The sequence below is a fragment of the Schistocerca piceifrons genome, chromosome X, assembly GCF_021461385.2.
Source record: "Schistocerca piceifrons isolate TAMUIC-IGC-003096 chromosome X, iqSchPice1.1, whole genome shotgun sequence".
NCBI classification, from domain to species: domain Eukaryota; kingdom Metazoa; phylum Arthropoda; class Insecta; order Orthoptera; family Acrididae; genus Schistocerca; species Schistocerca piceifrons.
Window position 1 is genome coordinate 364,115,910 of NC_060149.1, and position 19,605 is coordinate 364,135,514.

General features: G+C 42.2%; 1 protein-coding gene across 3 annotated transcripts in view; it reads left to right on the plus strand.

The window, feature by feature from the left end:
• Nucleotides 1-3,736: 3,736 nt before the first annotated feature.
• LOC124721840 (synaptoporin-like) overlaps nt 3,737-19,605 on the plus strand; it is a 107,100-nt gene continuing 91,231 nt past the window's right edge. The window contains exon 1 of one of the 3 annotated variants that reach the window (XM_047246969.1): nt 3,737-3,858. In XM_047246969.1, the coding sequence (XP_047102925.1) occupies nt 3,844-3,858 (15 nt within the window). In that variant the 5' untranslated portion in view covers nt 3,737-3,843. The remainder of the gene's footprint in view (nt 3,859-19,605) is intronic. The other 2 variants (XM_047246970.1, XM_047246968.1) reach the window with 2 other exon arrangements.

A 19,605-nucleotide genomic window follows, 5' to 3' on the forward strand; every position in this document is an offset into this window, starting at 1 on the left:
CTGACCCTTGTGGAACCCCATTCTTGATAGTTCCCCAGTTTGAGGAATGTGCTGATCTTTGCATGTTACGAGGCCACAATACTTGAGCTTGTCTAGCAGAATTTCATGATTTACACAATCAAAAGCCTTCGAGAGATCACAAAAAATCCCAATGGGTGGTGTTCGGTTATTCAGATCATTCAAAATTTGACTGGTGAAAGCATATATGTCATTTTCTGTTGAAAAACCTTTCTAGAAACCAAACTGACATTTTGTTAGTACTTCATTTTTACAGATATGCGAAGCTACTCTTGAATACATTACTTTCTCAAAAATTTTGGATAAAGCTGTTAGAAGGGAGATTGGACGGTAATTGTTGACATCAGATCTATCCCCCTTTTTATGCAAAGGTATAACAATAGCATATTTCAGTCTATCAGGGAAAATGCCCTGTTCCAGAGAGCTATTACACAGGTGGCTGAGAATCTTACTTATCTGTTGAGAACAAGCTTTTAGTATTTTGCTGGAAATGCCATCAATTCCATGTGAGTTTTTGCTTTTAAGCAAGTTTATTATTTTCCTAATTTCAGAGGGAGAAGTGGGTGAGATTTCAGTTGTATCAAATTGCATAGGTATGGCCTCTTCCATTAACAGCCTAGCATCTTCTAATGAACACCTGGATCCTACTATATCCACAACATTTAGAAAATGATTATTAAAAATATTTTCAACTTCTGACTTTTTGTTCGTAAAGTTTTCATTCATTTTGATGGTAATACTGTCTTCCTCTGCTCTTGGTTGACCTGTTTCTCTTTTAATAATATTCCAAATTGTTTTAATTTTATTATCAGAGTTGCTGATTTCAGACATGATACACATACTCCTGGATTTTTTAATAACTTTTCTTAATATAACACAGTAGTTTTTATAATTTTTGATAGTTTCTGGGTCACTACTCTTTCTTGCTGTCAGATACATTTCCCTTTTCCGGTTACAAGATATTTTTATACCCTTAGCAAGCCATGGTTTGTTACAAGGTTTCTTACGAGTATATTTAACTATTTTCTTGGGGAAGCAGTTTTCAAATGCATTTACAAAAATGTCATGAAATAAATTATATTTTAAATTGGCATCAGGTTCACGGTACACCTCATCCCAGTCTAACTGCTGTAGGCTTTCCCTGAAATTTGCAATTGCTAAATCGTTGACTGAACGTACTACTTTGGAGGACTGTTTAGTATTGCTGAATGGAGCTATGTCATATATTGTAACTAGCTGTGCACCATGATCAGAAAGACCATTCTCAACAGGCTGAGCATTTATCTGGTTAAACTTGTCTTGGTCTATAAAGAAGTTATCTATCAGTGAGCTGCTATCCTTTACCACCCGAGTAGGAAAATCAATAACGGGTGTCAAATTGAAAGAACCGAGTAATACTTCAAGGTCATTTTTCCTATTATCCTCTTTCAGAGAATCTACATTGAAGTCCCCACAAATAATAATTTGCTTCCCCCTGTCTGACAGATAGCACAACAAGGAGTCCAAATTTTTCAGAAATAGATGAAAATTTCCTGATGGGGACCTATATACAGTTACAATTATAAATGTGCCTTTATTTAATTTAAGCTCACAGGCACATGCTTCTATACGTTTCTCTACACAAAACTTTTTTGTTTCTATACTTTTTGCACAATGATAGCTATTGACATATATGGCAACTCCTCCTTTCTCCATATTTTCTCTCATTACATGTGCAGAGAGCTTATAACCACTTACATTTACCTTATCCATATCAGTAACAATGTGATGCTCAGACAGGCATAGTATATCTATTTCATTCTCAGCTTCTAAATCTTCTAAACAAACCAGAAGCTCATCTACTTTATTCTTTAAACTACCAATATTTTGATGAAATATACTTACATTATTTTTAATTATACTTTTATGAGAACCTTTCCTTATTCTAACATTTGCAGTACTCTCCTGTCTGAGTTTCTCATTGTGCTTAGACCTAGTTCCTATACCAGTGGTCACATGGTGTTCAGAGAGGCAGATTATGTCAACTGGGTTGGGTGACTTTAATTCATCAATGCAATTACCTAGGACTGAGATACAACTTGGTGGAGATAAAATTTCTGGTGATTGGTGAAAATTTATAACTGATAGCTGTGATTGGTGATCCAATGTGCTAGAATTGTGCTGTTTAATTTCTTTCCTAAACTGAAGATTTGTTTCAATCCTGACCTCTCGTAGAACTTGACATCTTTCTGTCTTACCTATCCTAAAAAAGGTGCTGCTCCAACACCTGTAACCACTGGTATTTTACCGTTCATGGCAGTGCCTCCCCCCCCCCCTAAATTTCCTGCTATTACCCCAGCCAGTTTCCCCTTCCCTTTCCTGTTGAGATGTAGGCCGTGCCTGGTATAGTCCCACCTACTGAGATAATCAACAGGAACCACACCAATATGAGCCCCCGCACCCGACCCAAGCAGCCGTTCCAACTCCAAATTAACTCTCCCAACAGAAGAGTTCAAATGAGGCCGGTCATGGCGTCTCAGGACAGATACAAATTCAACATTGGTGTGTCTCGACAATACATTATGTAGAATATACAGACAGAAATGATTTGCAATAAACTATCTAAAGTAGTGTACACGATAAGAAAATGAAAAAGCTGTGTCAATCAAGACTGCCACCTGATGGCCTATTTTGCATTTTTCCATGCACTATTGAATTTTGGGCTAATACTCTGGGGAAGCTCTGTTAGCACTAAGAATGCCTTCCTATCGCAGATGAAAGTAATCACATGCAGTTTTGGTCTGCAAAACACAACCTCTTCAAAATAATATTTCACGAAATAAAAATACTTACTGTTCCCAGATTATACTACTCCAAATTCTTGTCTATGTCCAAGAGAATGCACCGAGCGAGGTGACGCAGTCGTTAGCACACTGGACTCGCATTCAGGAGGACGACAGTTCAAACCCGTGTCCAGCCATCCTGATTTAGGTTCTCTGTGATTTCCCTAAATCGCTTCAGGTAAATGCTGGGATGGTTCCTTTAAAAGGGCATGGACAACTTCCAGCCCCATCTTTTTCCTGATCCTATGGGCCCGATGACCTCGCTGTTTGGTCCCCTCCCGCCCGAATCAACTAACCAACCATGAACAGAAACACGATGAATTCCCCTCACTAGACTATCCAATTCTAAAAATAAGTTAGCACACATTTGTGTGGTGTTTCTGCAAAAGATACCAAAAAGTGTTAAGGGACTGCCACACAATAAATTTAAAATGGCGATGGAATCATGGATAAAAGAAGGGCCTTCTACAATGTTGAGAAACTCATGTGTATTAGTGTAAGTGATTTAATAATTTAATTCTAATGTGAACTAAATGATCTGCAATATAAGCTTTTTAAACACAAGTATAAATTGACATTTATTTAAATTCAGTATGTAACAATATATTATGTTCCAACATTATAATCTGTATATACATAACTTATACAAGACGATGTCTCACGCAAAAGCAATTGTGTCTTCAGACAAATAAGAGGATTTGATTTGACTCTGTAAGTACTTGTGGTATGTTAATAGTCCAGTAGTGCGAATTATGCATGAATAAATTTAATTGGAATATTATTTATCACTGGAACGGCCTATAATTTTGCAAGTAATCGTTGGAGACCACCATAGAGTATGGAGACCACTCGTCTGAGAATGTCAAGCATTATGGTTGAGTGTTACATCTGTCGAAGCTGATCTTTGGTGTCTATATGCCAGTACCAAAATCGTTAGGTAGACTGATTGAGTATTGGAGGCTGTTGGTTGTTGGAATAGTTGAACGTAACAGAAGATAGCGAAATGGATTCTGCTCAGGTAATTATTGATAGGAGTGCGTGCAGTTCCTGATATCGTTGTTGTGTGGTCGATGGCATGGGTGTTTAACTCTGTCAGTACTTCTGTGTTCTGATGCTTATTCTGATTGTGGTCCGTAATGATTTTCGGCAAAGGGGGGCGTGGTAGGCTGTGAACGGGATTTCGTCCAATACGCAGGATGTTAAATAGTAAGTTACCAAGACTTGAATTATGTTAATGGTGCATTGTTGTTCTATGTCATGGACTCCTCTATCTATTTGCATTGTATATGTGTGTGTATGCGATGTATAATGGCCTGTTTGCAACCATAAACATGTAATTAAATCCAACGTGGTGCTTGTTGAACAACAGTTGAAAAAGTGAATCGAGTTATTGGTAAAATCAGAAATATTAACATGTATTTCAATAATGCTTTGATCCGACTGTTTGTTACCTTTTTGCGCACTTGTAATTGGCTTTCTATTCGCCATTAAATCTGAATTCACCACTGTTTTGATTGTTGTGGTCGTTGACTTATTTATTTGAGCATACTCTTAGGAGAAATCAAACAGTAAACGTCGGGAAAAAGTGCTTACAATTGTTGTAAAATGATGGTTTTAGATACGAATTCAATGGTATAGTGAGGAAAAACTTACTGCACCATAATAGTTTGCTTCCAAGATATTATTCTGATACTTTTATCAACAAAGTATACTCTCTATAGTTCTGGAAAAGCCCGCCTTCGGATATACATTCAATATAACAATCTGTGTTCCATAACAAGTCACGTGTTACTGGCGGAAAAAAATGATTTTTCGCCCGTTAGTTTTATTTACGATGTAGGTGCATTATTTTGAAAATCGCAGGTACTTGCCTTTTATTAAGCTCTTGTTGAGTTAGGTACTGTATGAGGAGTGACGTGTAGGCTCGAATTAGCCAATAAAAGTCTATTAAGGTGAGAAATGTGACCATGGTTTTTGTGGTGCAATGACAAAAATTGGATTGTTCGGCGCCTTCATTGATTTTGACGTTGTGTACAAATATAAATTGAGCAACTAATGTACAATGATCATTGTGAATGCAGTTGCATATATAGCTTCATATGACTTCAGTGTTGCATTCTGTGCATCAATCATTCTACTGTTAACTATAAGAAATTAACTAACAAGGGCCACTGAATTCTGAAACAAGATATTTGATGGAGTTTGTGTATGATCAGCACAACATTGCACATACAGTAGGGACAGGGTTGTTGTACTTTAATCTGACTAGAAAGACCATTCTGGTTTCTTTAAAGAACTCAGTTATATTTGATTATGAAAATTAAATTAACATGCAAAATGTTATAGTTAGCGTTATGCCAATTAAAGTGTCATAGGGTCATTCCATTTCAAATACACACACTTTTAACATGAATTTTAATTTGCCGTCTCAGATTTTGTTGAAACTTGACCCAAAGCAAGCCTACATATAGATTAAGAGAAATACTTAAGTTTATTAAAATCTGTTGACCCATTTTTGAAAATAAGTCGCTGTAAAGTTGTCAAAAAAATAAATAAATAAAACAAGATACCCCAATAACGTAAAATTGCTGCAGGAACTGTTCTATTTAAACTGAAATGAAATGGTGGGATGAGCTCTCCTGTGATAAACACAGTATGGGTTTGAGATGGATTTTTATTTTCTCAAAACTTGCATCTTCAAATATTTTCAGAATATTGTATGTAATGCTTAACATTATTGTTAACCAAGTCTCTAAGTATGAAAATGGGACTGTCATTGCTTCACACTTTCATAAAATTTTGAAAATGCACAATTCTGTAAATTACGTTTTTGTAAAATTTGTAGATTCAAGTGGACATATACATAATTTAGCCTACCAGTATATAAATTTACACTTTTTCGTAAAATTATTTGTAATATGTTTAAAATGCCACTAGTGACTGTGATGAGTGATTATTTTATCAGAAGTACTAAAACTGGATTTTTTAATACAATTGTAATTTGTAACTGTGATTAAGACTTGCATTACTATATGTAAAAAGAACAAACTGGGGTAGAATTCCAGTTGTTAACTCCAACAGTCATAAATAGCTAACTGCTATTATTGTAGCTGCCTAAGCTCTGCTATGCCAGCTTAGAGTAAAGTCACCTGTAACTGTGGAGTCTGGAGCTTTTTGGATTCAGTTGCGTTAAACCTGTCATCTTCATGCTGATTTAATGACCGTGGATGTGACTATTGTTGGTGATTAATGTGGTGACACAAGCTTTGTTACCGTTTTGTAATGTGTTGGTTAGCGAACAAAATTATCTAAGTCATTACTCATTGCTTCAGTATATTTTCTTAGCTTCTGTACAGAAACATATGCAAATTTTACTTGTAGGTGGTATTAGACAATGACTCAGGAAGACAGATATTGGACACTACAATGTTGCAATCATTAAATAATAAAAATAAAAAAGAATCATTCAGTGAAAAGCATAAAGGCACTATGAAATGTGCGTGAATAGATGTGATTTGTTTCCTGATCTCATCCCAAAGATATCAAAAATTTGTGATAATTATAGGAAGCAGATTGGTTCGTTGAAAAATATTCAAGAACATGATGATTGTAGTAAATCTTTATATGATGATAATGGAACAAGTTCTGGAGACACAAAATACATCTCTTCAGGAATTAGGAGCGTCTCCTGCACGTAGTATAAAACTTTAGGTGAAGCATTATTCCACCAAAAAATTGAAAACCATTGAGTTAGCATTTGAAAGACAGTATTTTGCTAATGCAGAGGATCCCTCAGAAAGTGAATGTGAATCAATGGAACATTCTGTAATAGATAACCTGAAAGCTAGTTTTTGTTCAAGTAGTAGGTAAAAGAAACTAATGCTACTAACTCATTTGCCTGAGTCTTGGGATATTAGGAAGATAATGCATGAATCCAGTGCTCCCAACTACATGGTACGCTGGGGAAAAAAAAGCTTTTGAAGAGAAGAGGTATGTCAAAGTCCTGATCAAAAGCTAGGAAAGAATTTGTCACAAGAAGTTGTGCAAACAGTGCATAATTATTTTATGAGGATTATGAAATAAGCAGAGTAATACAAGGAAAGAAAGACTGCGTAACTGTCAATGGGGAAGACTGAGACATAACAGTAATATCCAAAAGACATGGTTTGCGTAATTTAAAAGAAGCATATAAAAGTTTGAAAGCTAAATTTCCAGCTGTGAAGATCGGGTTTTCTAAATTTGCAGAACTGTGTCCAAAACACTGCATTTTAGCTGGTCATAGTGGAATGCAGTCAATATTTGATTGCACCACACATCAAAATTTCAAACTTAGAGCCGAGCTCGTCACCTTGTTTCAGGCCACGGAGTACATCTGGTGACACAGGCTTTTCAATTGTGTCCTCTGCTGAGACTCTCTCAGCACCTTTCAAAGTTTCTGTGTGCTGTACACTGCCCATCCCTTAATGCAATGGGTCCAGGGAAACTATCACTTAATCTTGATGGATCCACAGTGATGTATATGTGGGTATCCTGGCCATGTTGGTCTGCTAGCAAACGAGGCTGCTGAAGCTGCTGCCAAGGCTGCAGTCCTTGTACCTCAGCCCACTAGTTCCTATATTCCCTCCAGTGATGTGTGTTGTCTGTCAGGAGGTAGTGTCACTTTGGCATGGTCATTGGTCCTCCCTTCATGGGAATAAGCTCCAGATTTATTAAGCCTCTCCCAGCAGCTAGGACAACCTCTTGTCAGCTCTCCTGCTGGGAGGAGGTCATTTTAACTAGGTTTCATACAGGGTACTGCCTGTTTAGCCGTCATCATTTGTTAAGTGGCGCTCCCCCACCATTTTGCGCACATTGTGTCCAAGGTTTAACTGTCCACCATTGCCTGACGGAATCCCCATTTTTTAAACTGTTTATGTTCCCACTTGCAATGGCCTTGCCACAATAGATACACCAGTTCCCATCAGATCGCCAGAGTAAAGCACTGTTGGGTGTGGCCGGAACTTGAATGGGTGACCATCTGGGCCGCCATGCGATGTTGCCATTTTTCGGGGCGCACTCAGCCTCTTGATGCCAATTGAGGAGCTACTCGACTGAATAGTAGCAGCTCTAGTCAAAGAAATCCATCTAACGACTGGTAGAGCGATGTGCTGGCCACACGCCCCTCCTATCCGCATCCTCAACTGAAGATGACACGGCGGTCTGATGGTCCTGATGGGCCACTTGTGGCCTGATGACAGAATGCTTGCTTGCTATGTTCCTGCTTGTGTTTGTCGTCTGAGTTATCGGCAGTTTTAGTGAGCGACGCGTGGGTTGTCGACCACATTTTACTTTTTATCTATCATAGCAATTTGGCGAATACCAATTAATTTTTAATCCTGGGCGTCCAATCCTCTGTGGTGTATTTCAGACTCCCTGTTTATAATTGTCTTCTCTTAAGGCAATTGGGACTGACATGTTGCCATTTCATAACTCCTCTCTTACTGTTCAATAGTTTTGACTTGGGCTCGTATGACCCCAGGTGTTTTTGCGCCCTAAAATGAAACAAACAAAAATGTCAAACTAAGCTTGGTATCATGACCAATGGAGAATAGGCCTCTGCGCATCCCAGCATCATTCCAATGCATTATGGGAAACTGTAGTTCTTGTCCAGGAAGTGACTCAATAAAAAGAACACTGCAAAGTGCATTTGATGATAATGTGGTTGAAAATATCACTTTTTGGTAGTGGGTTTCAGTAGACAGGTGCAACTTAGAAGTGATGTAGAAGACCTCTTTGGTTTTAATTGAATTATTTTCTGAAAAACTGACTAGTGATCATGCAACAGTGCACGCCTTTGTAGAGTATTACAAAGGAGAGAACAGAACAGAGCACATGAGTTATGTCATAATTTGTAACTGTCTAGAGCACAATACCATAGGAATCTACTGTTTTCGAAAAAAGCTAATTCAGTGATTAAAAGCGAAATTATTTTCAACATAGAGTACATTGAAATTGAGAGATTCCTGGAAGAGCACTTCAGTCACTTGTTTCCCAAAAAAGGTACATACATGCCGCATGCTTTTATACCAACTGCGTCAAGTACGTAAAAAATATTGGCAAAGACTTTATCAGACACAAAACAATATACTGATGAAACAGTCACAAAATCTCCGGAAAGACTGACTTCGAAAGACGTTCATGGATATGTTACTGCTGTGTGTGACAAGAAATGGTGGTTAGCTTATATTTTAACAAAAGATAAAGATCTTGATGAAGTTAAAGCTACTTTCCTTTACCCAGCTTGCCCATTACTACCTTGTACATATCCTATAAAATCAGATGATATGTAGTTTTCTATTAATGATATTCTTTGCAAGGTAAACACCAACAGGAAGAATATATCAGATTACTGGAATGAAACTATAAAAACAAAAGATGCATTTAACTAGAAGTTCAGTCTTAAAACACTGTTTAAATCAGGTTTTCCTAGTGACATTTGGAATGGTTATGTGTTAACATTAAGTTTGAATGTGTGTGTGTGTGTGTGTGTGTGTGTGTGTGTGTGTGTGTGTGTTTTTATCTGCTTAAAGCCATAAATTTTATAAAAATGTCGTTTCCTTGTGTGAATTTTTGAAATTTTATAAGTGTGTACCCGTGACAGTCCCACTTCTCTACTTAGGTAATTAGTGAAGAATATGTACAATTTTTTAATATATACTTTTTGAGAAGGCAGTCAAAGTAACAGATGGACACTCTTTGTTTGGGTGACTCACTGTCCTGTAATGCAGTTAGAGGGGTAGGTTAAATTGAAAGGTGACAATCTAGGTGAGAGTTGAAGTGGTACCGAAGGCTTCAGTTAATGTAATGAGACAAATACTTTAGTTTATATGCTGTTAGGGCAATGGAGTGCTGTACTGAAGGTGATAGTGCTTTTTTCCTTGTTTGAGCTCGGGCCACTAGTCTTGATTGCTGAATGAACAAAAGTGTTTATGGATCACTTTTTGTATATGAGCAAGATACCCCTTTAATAAGGTGAGCAGGAACATTGCATTTACATTTGAAAAAAATAGTGAATTTGCTAGTCTAATTGGTTCAAAGCTGGTATCTTAATTTCATTAATCATTATTATGAAATGTCTTGTGTTCAGACTCAGTTTATCCATAACTGGCAGTAATAATTTACTTTTATTCTGTAAGAATGGAAAGGAATTTACATTCTGCTGAAACATAGTGCATAATCTGCCTTGTATATTCAGCACTACATGTAGTAAATTGTTATATATTGTTGGTAAGATGATTGATGTGTAGATGGAGCTAGCAGTGAATTGGGTCAATTGGAGCCTTGAGTATGACATTGCTGTCCCTCTTCTACATACTAAACTTTAGTGTTCATTTGCCCATGTATTACTCCACACATATATTACATAAAGACCTAAAGCAGACATCTGGTATTGGTGAGTTCAACTGACCCATGAAATTAGAGAAAATATGTGCAGCACAGTTCAGACAGAAATATGCTGTGCAAAGTTATGTGGGATGAGGATACACAATCGGGATTAAACTGCAGTGTTCAAAATTTTTGCAATTTTGATGTAAGGTAAGTCACACAGATTTTTGATTCAGTCAAAGCCTAGTTGATAAATATGTATGATGCAAGGAGATGCAGTGTTGCAGCTGCTAGACAGTATTAAAATGCCTGTCCAACCATCCAGATTAAGGTTTTCTGTAGTTTCTCTCAGTTGTATGAGGAAAAAGATAAGATAGATCCTTTGTAAAAGGTGGAAGATCATTGCACTTCTTATCTTCCTGACTTACAAGCAAATCCTAAATGAAGTCAAAATAAACCTAACTAGAAGAATGTGAGAAGTATTTGGTAAATTATGATGTAAATTTTTGGGCCTACTGATCTAAGGAAAAATTCTAAGATGTTTTGGTTTTAGGTGGGCTCTGTAAACTAATCATTCTTCCACATACTTGGGGTACATAGTCTCACAAGAGTTCAGAAACGACAACATACTTCCACTGTTAAAAAATCAGTGGTTGCACAGAACTGTACCAATAAATTTATTATACAACCACCTTGTCATAAACAGACCATCTTCAGTGTATTGTGACATTGTAATCAGATGCAACAACCCATAACCACTATCAAGCTTCTCATTACAAACGAACACCTCCATTCAATCATAAATCAGGAGCACATTTAGTGTACAATAAATCTGTGTTGATGCACTGAACTATTCACCTAGACTGTTATTAAACATACTAATTTTGAAACGCAACTGTGAATAAATAAATTCAAAAACAGTGTAGGTGGAAAAGTTTTCATAAAATCATTCATTAATGATTCTGTCACTGAAATGATGTAGGTAAGGCTGAAATAATCAGTTAGACCTCCAAAAATTTTCACCAGAGTAAAAAAATCATGCTATGGTTCTGACCTTGTCGTTGCATGAATGTAGAAATGACAAAGAATAGGAAGTGGCTGCAAAACAGAAAATTCCTAACTTGCTAAACTGAGGAGAGGTGACTGGACACTTCCGCGTGCGTGCGTGGTCGCCCCCCCCCCCCCCCCCACCCACCCACCCCCCCCCCCCCCCCCCCCCCACACACACACACACACACACACACACACACACACACACACACACACACGCGCGCGCACACACATTCTCCCTCCCTCCGCCTCTCACCCCCCCCCCCCCCCCCCCCAGTGTGGTTGTTGGACAGATGTGCATAATTGTAAATATATATATATATATAGCCGAAATGAATCTGTTGAAAACATTTTGTACTCATTTAAAATAATGCTTCTGGAAAATGAAAATCTCAAAATACGAATCTATATGGATTTTGTGAACAATGATCTTGCATCACATCATCTGAACTGGGAATGTAATTCTGGAGTGATTTCCTTGTAAAATAACATGTTAAACATTATGGTGTATAGGAGGGGGCAATCACTGTGTGCACAGGCAGACGAGTGCAGTAATGCCTGCAAGTGTATAAATTCATCCTGTAGTAGTTAATATTACATGATTAAACTTGAGATACGTGCCTGTACTTGCTTAAAGTATAACCACTTCCTTCATGAGACATCTTGCAACCTACATGTCACTGGACATTGCTGTTCCGGAGGAAGGAAATTTCTGTGAGGGTTTGGGAAGTGGCGTGATGCTTATGAGAGCACAGCGCAACTGTGGATAGAATATGGTGAAACTGGATAATCTCCCTCTGCGGGTCTGGGGGTAAGAATAGGCCAAAGGTATTCCTGCCTGTCGTAAGAGGTGACTAAAAGGAGTCTCACATTTCGGCCTTTATGTGATGGTCCCCTGTAGGGTTCGACCTCCATATTTAGCAATTTTTCCGAAGGGCAAGCCAATTCGGGAAGGGTGCCTTACATGGTGCATTGTGTCCATTGTGAATTGAGATCTGTAGCCCACTTTCTTGTCATCACATTTCAGTCCCTCTCATTCTCCATCTCTTGGGTGTGGACACCTTCCTGGGTGCATTTTCCACCATGCACTATGCAGTATCGCTTTGTGTCAACGATGACCATGGACTTCTTTGCACCTGATATCCAGCACGGTAGCCAGTCCGTTGCGGTGGGGCTGCCATGTACCCTGTTGGTAATAGCCCCCTGACCACACGGGGCTCACTCTGCTGATTCTTGCACTGTTTACTCCTCACATATGTCAGTAGATGCCCATCCCCCTGGGGTATCAGGACTCCCGTCAATGGCCATCCTGCCAGGTGGCCTTTGCTGCTGCTGCTGCTGCTACTACTGGGTGGTGCCTCTGGGGAGGGCCCCTGGTTGGAGTGGGTGGCATTAGGGCGGATGATACGCGATGAAGCATAGTCTATCATCTCTTGCTGGTGGTGAAACACGAGCAGTCTCAAAGTGTTCACGAGCTCAATTCAACAAACTGAAGGACGACCTCAAATCGTTCCCCTCCCTGGCCACACCATGGGAGGAACGTGAGGTTAAGGATGGCAGCGGATCTTGTTCGCCCCGGTACCTTGTATGTTAAAGAGCTTATAGGGAATCTTTCATGATGATGAAGCCTCAGTTTTTTTGTTCAGCATTTATAGGAAAAGTTTGAGGAGGTGGAGGGATTGTCCAGACAAGCTGGAGGATATTTCTGTAGCCATCACACCACATAAGAGCTTAAATAAGGGCCAGGGTATCATATTTCACAGGGACCTTCTTTTGCAGTCTGACAATGAGCTGTGTGCCAATTTAGAATGGTGAGATGTACATTTCGTCCGGCGTGTCCAACAGCGTCTGAGGAATAATCAGGTTTCCACCGGTGCCTCATCTTGGCCTTAGAAGGTGGTACATTGCCCAAGAAGGTAAAGATGATGGTCTACCGCTGTGATGTAAAGTCCTATGTCCCTCCCCTGATGCGGTGATTTAAGTGCTGGAAGTTTGGCCATATGTCTTCCTGCTGTACTTCCAGTGTTACACGTTGAGATTGCGGATGCCCATCACATCCCAATACTCCATGTGCCCCACCTCCCATATGTGTCAACTGTGGAGAGCACCATTTGCCTTGCTCGCCAGACTGCAGGATTCTTTAGAAAGAAAGAAAAATCATGGAGTACAAGACCCTGGACCGACTGACCTACACTGAGGCTAAGAGAAAATTTGAACATCTGCATCCTGTACGTATGGCATTGTCTTATGCTGCCGCTACAACAGTTCTGACACCATCAGCTCCGCCAGCCCCTGTCACCTCTCAGAGCCGGAAGACTACACCTGCCCCCTTGAGGGTGGGGGTCATTTCCCTACATCAGGAGCAACTCCTCCCCCCTCCCCCTGCCGCAACCATTGTGGACGTCCGTCCTCACTTCTAAGCCAGAGAAGTGTAAGTCTTCTTCGGCTTCTCTCGCTAGGAAGGGGTCCCTTGGGTCACTCCCTTCCTAGGTTTCTGCTAGTGGGAAAGATGACACCCGCCAGTGGCTGAAGAACTCAAAAGTGGCTGGTCATAGGGCTTCACGCTCATCCTCAGTCCTGGAGACTGAGCCAGTAAAGTCCTTCCAGGCAGGGAAACCCAAGGAGCGGCGAGAGAAATCCAAAAAGAAGACCCCTAAAACCAAGGAAATTGCAGTGGCACCCACACCACCACTACCTATAAGCTATGTGTTTGAGGATGGGGTGAAGATTCTGGCGTCTGCTGAGGACCTAGATCTCACCAGACCCCCACACACTTGGATATAGACTGCTCAGGCAATAAGTCGGTGGCAGCAGGTGACCCTGAGGCATAAACTGCCTCATTGAATGTTCCATGCCTTCCGAGTGTCACGATGATGTCATCCTCCAGTGGATTGCGGCAGTTTTTTCCACAATCTGGCTGAGCTACAGCAACTGTTAAGCTATACACCTGCTATCTGCATTGCCCTCCAGGAAACCTGGTTCCTCGCAATGCGGACCCCTGCGTCCACGGCTATAAGGGATATTACAGGACCCGTAGTCATTATAATTGAGTGTGAGGTGAAGTTTGTGTTTGTCCTAAACTTGGTCTGTAGTGAAACTGTGCCCCTTCAGACCCCTCTTGAAGCTGTGGCTGTCATAATGATGACACAGGAAATAACTGTCTGCAATGTGTATTTTCCTCCAGGTGGTGCAGTACCTCTGAATGTATTAACTGCACTGATTGATCAACTCCTTAAAACTTTCTTACTTTTGGGATATTTTAACACCCATAACCCCTTGTGGGGTGGCACCGTGCTTACTGGCCGAGGCAGAGATGTCGAAACTTTACTGTCTCAGTTCGACCTCTGCCTCTTAAATACTGGGGCCGCCGCACATTTCAGTGTGGCTCACGGTAGTTAATTGGTTGGCCATTGATTTATCAATTTGCAGCCCAGGACTTCTCCCATCTATCTGCTGGAGTGCACATGACGACCTGTGTGGTAGTGACCACTTCCCCATCTTCCTGTCACTGCCCCGGTGTCAGGCCCACAAACGCCTGCACAGACGGGCTTTAAACAAGGTGGACTGGGAAACTTTCACCTCTGCTGTTACCGTTGAATCTCCTCCACATGGTAACATCAGTATGATGGTTGAGCAGATGACAACAACAATTGTTTCTGCGGCAGAAAACACAATCACCTGCTCTTTAGGGTGGCCCCAGCTTAAGGCAGTCCCTTGGTGGTCAATGGAAGTTGCTGAAGCAATTAAGGAGCGTCGGTGAGCTCTACAGGGGCATAAGAGTCGCCCTTTACTGGAGCACCTCGTAGGCGTTAAATGGCTCTGTGCCCGTGTTCGCCAATTTACCAAACAACGGAAGCAGGAATGTTGGGAGAGATAAGTCTCAACCATTGGGTGCTATACATCACCTTCCCAATTCTGGGCAAAGATCAAACGTCTTTTCGGGTACCAGACCTCAACAGGTGTTACTACAAATGACGTGTTATCTACTGATGCAAATGCAATTGCCGAGCACTTTGCTCGAGCCTCTGCATCGGAGAATTACCCCCCCCCCCCCCCCCCAGCCTTTCGCACTCTCAAATGGCGGCTGGCAGGGAAAGTCCTCTCATTCACTACACACCACAGTGAATCTTATAATGCCCCATTTACTGAATGGGAGTTCCTCAGTGCCTTTGCACATTGCCCTGAAACAGCTCCTGGGCCTGATCGGATCCACAGCCAGATGATTAAAAATATCTCATCTGACTGCAAGCGACATATCCTCGTCATCTTCAACCAGATCTGGTGTGACAGCATCTTTCCATCGCAATGGCAGGAGAGCACCATCATTCCAATGCTCAAACCCGGTAAAAATCTGCTTGAATGCTGGAATGAATGGGGGTCGGAAGTTGAATTGGGTTCTGGAGTCACTTGGCCTACTGGCTCCATGTTAGGGCGGCTTCCGCCAGGGTCACACTACCACTGATAATCTTGTGCCCCACGAGTCAGCCATCGGAACAGCCTTTTCCAGATGCCAACACCTGGTTGCCATCTTTTTTGACTTACATAAAGCATACGACATGACCTGGCGACATTATATTGTTGCCACAGTGTATGAGTGGGGTCTGCAGGGCCCGCTCCCTTTTTTATCGAGAACCTCCTGCCGCTCTGTACTTTCCATGTCCAAGTTGGTGCCTCCCGTAGTTCCATCCATAGCCAGGAGAATGGAGTCCTGCAGGGCTCTGTAGTGAGTGTCTCTGTTTTTAGTGGCCATTAACAGTCTAGCAGCAGCTGTTGGGCCCTCTGTCTCACCTTCTCTGTATGTAGACAACTTCTACATTTTGTACTGCAGCTCCAGTACTGGTGTTGCTGAGCATCGCCTACAGTGAGCTATCCACAAGGCGCAGTCATGGGCTCTAGCTCATGGCTTCCAGTTTTCTGCCATGAAGACATGTTATGCAGTTCTGTCAACCAGAATGAGATTTTCACTCTGCAGCGGAGTGTGCGCTGATATGAAACTTCCTGGCAGATTAAAACTGTGTGCCGGACGGAGACTCAATCTTGGGACCCTTTGCCTTTCGCGGGCAAGTGCTCTACCCAGGTTCGAGTCTCGGTCCAGCACACAGTTTTAATCTGCCAGGAAGTTTCAGTTCTCTCAGAATCGTACTGTTCATCCGGAACCAGCAATTTACTTTAATGACAATCTACTCGCTGTAGTGGAGACATATTGACTCTTAGGTTTGGTTTTCAACACACATTTGACTTGGCTTCCTCATCTTTGTCAGCATAAATGGAAGTGTTGGCAGCACCTCAATGCCCTCCGCTGCCTGAGCAACACCAACTGGGGTGCAGATCACTCCATGCTGCTGCAGCTGTACAGAGCCCTTGTTCAATCCCGCCTTGATGATGGGAGTGTGATTTATGGTTCAGCGGTGTCCTCAGCGTTGTCTTTTGTTCAACCCATTGCACCATTGCGGAGTTCAACTAGTGACAGGAGATTTTAGGACTAGTCCGGTGACAAGCGTACTGGTGGAGGCTGGAGTTCCTCCAACGGAGATCAGACGTGCACAACTGCTTGCTAGTTACATTGCACACATTCATAGCTCTCCTGAACATCCTAATTACCATCTTCTTGTCCCGACCACGGCAGTTCACCTCCCACATAGGTGGCCCTTCACCACTTCTGCTCGAGGTCCAGTCATGTACACCTCGATGGTGCAGCTGTAGGACGAAGCTTCCTGTGCCCCTAAGGACTCTGTTAACCCTGCGGCTGTCCACTGTCACTTCCTCTCGATTCTTGAAGTGTTCTGGGGCTCTGAAGTGGTTTACACTGATGGCTTAATGGCTGATGGTAATGTTGGCTTCGCCTTTGCCCACAGATGTCATATTGAGCAGCATTCCTTGCCCGATGGCTGCAGTGTATTCACTGAAGAGCTTGTGGCCATATATCGTGCACTTCAGTATATCTGTTCATGCCCCAAGGAATCATTTCTTCTGTATACTGACTCCTTGAGCAGCCTACAAGCTATTGACCAGTGCTACCCTCACCATCCTTTGTTGGCGTCCATCCAGGAGTCTGTCTATGCCCTGGACCGGTCCCGTTGTTCAGTGGGGTTTGTGTGGACCCCAGGACACGTCGGCATCCCAGGCAGTGAACTTGCTGAGAGGCTGACCAAACAGGCTATGCAGGGAAACTGCATTCTGACCTACACCGTAGGGTTTTTCGGCTGTGGGAGACGGAATGGCGTAACAGTACACACAGCAGACTGCATGTCATTAAGGAGACGACGAATGTGTGGAAGGCTTCCATGTGGGCCCCTTGGAGGGAATCCGTTGTCCTCTGCCGGCTCTGTATTGGCCACACTTGGGCGACACAAGATTACCTGTTGTGCTGTGAAGACACACCTCAGTGTTGGTGCAGCACCCGGTTGACGGCCCATATTCTGGTGCACTTTCCCCACTTTGACTGTCCAGTTGCCTCTCATTTTATCTGACAACTCATTGGCTGATTTTAGTTTCGTTTTTTATTCGTGAGGGTGAGTTTTATCATTTGATCCAAGTTTCAGTGCATGTCCTTTGTCCCTGTGTGTCCTCCACCCTAGTGCTTTTAGGGTGGAGATTTTAGTGTGTTGCAGAGTGGCTGGCTTTTCCTTTTTATTCTCGTGGTTGGCCAGCCACTGTAATCTGCTTTCTTGTTTTACTCTCTTCTGTTTCTAGCGTCTCTGTTGTTTTCTTGTCCTCTTTTGTTCCTTTTAGTGTTCATTGCCTTTCCTTTGTTCTTGTGGTTTTTCCTTTCTTTCCGTTTTGTGTTGTTTGTCTCGTCTGTTTTATTGTCTCACTTGTGGCATTGTTTTATTAGGCACAAGGGACCAATGTCCTCAGTTTGGTCCCTTCCCCCCTCTTTTAAACCAACCAACCAACTGGATAATCCTCTAAGATTGCAGGTACTGGAATGTGATATGTTTAAACATTTGTTTACGCATTTATTGTCACACTGTTGTGCTTAATATCTCCAAATGTAAAGAGTGAACAACAGAATCAATGCAGTGGTATTCTTTTTAGAGGGAAGTCTTATTTGATGAGTTTGTCTGTATTGGAATGTTTACTGTTCCCTCCCCTGTGACATTTAGTAAACAGTTTCTCCACGAGTCCTGTATGCTCTAATGGCAGTAGGTGCAGTAACTCTTGATAACTGTAATAGATTGCAACTGTTGTTACAGATGCACTGACTGTGCTTCCTGTAATTGTCTGAATCTACATCACAATGCCCCCTGCGGTTTCGGGGGCTGGAATTTGCCCTCGGTATTCCTGCCTGTCATAAGAGGTGACTAAAAGGAGTCACCAACATTTCGGCTTTTCTGTGATGGTCCTCTCTCGGGTTTGACCTCCACCTTTTCCAAATTTCTGTTGGTAGTGCGTGCCGTTTGGGGAAGGACGCCTTACGTGGTGTTTTTTGTTTGTCCATCATGCACCAAGATCTTGCATGCTACTTATTGTCGTGTAGCGGGCTTTGCACTCAGTCTTATGGGTTGCCTACTTGTCTCCTGTGCCATACTTCCCTTTGCACCCAAGACAATTCTGGACCATTTCGGCACCCGAAATCCAGCATGGTAGCCAGTCCGTCATGGTGGGGTTGTCATATACCCTCTTGGTGGCAGCCCCCTGACAACACAAGGATCGCACTGCTGATGCCAGAGCTGAGACCTCCCCACGTATGCCAAGTAGTAGGTACCCATCCTTCTGGGGTACCAGAACCCCTAGCAATGGCAATCCCGCCAGGTGGCTCTTGCTGAGGCTGGGTGGTGCCTGTGGGGAGAACCCTCGGTCAGACTGGGTGGCATCAGGACGAATGACCCGCAATGAAGTGGATTAAATCAAATGAAGCTGGTGGTCACTCAGCCCCAGCAGTCTCTAAGCGTGTACAAAATTAATTTGATGCTGTGACCTGATTCCCAAGTGTTTCCCTCCCTGGCCACGCCTTGGGAGGACCGTGGGGTGACTTGGTATCCTGAGCCGTATTCACCTTGGTACCTGGTTTGCTGCAGGACTGATGGAGAGACCTTTCAGGCAACGAATCCCCAGTTTTTCGTAGACCACCTCGAAGATAGGTTTGGGGAAGTGGCGGCGTTGTCTGAAATGCGCAGTTGGGTGATATTGATCCAGGCAGCCTCCCCAGCCCAGTTGCGGACATTGCTCGCCTGTGGCAAGCTGCGTGACATCCCTGTCTTGATTACGCCCCGTAAAAGCCTTAACATAGTCCAGGGTATTATTTTCCATTGCGATGTCCTTTTGCAGTCAGATGAGGAGCTACGCGCCAACTTAGAGCGACGGCATGTCCACTTCATCCAGCACATGCATAGGGGACCCAAAGACA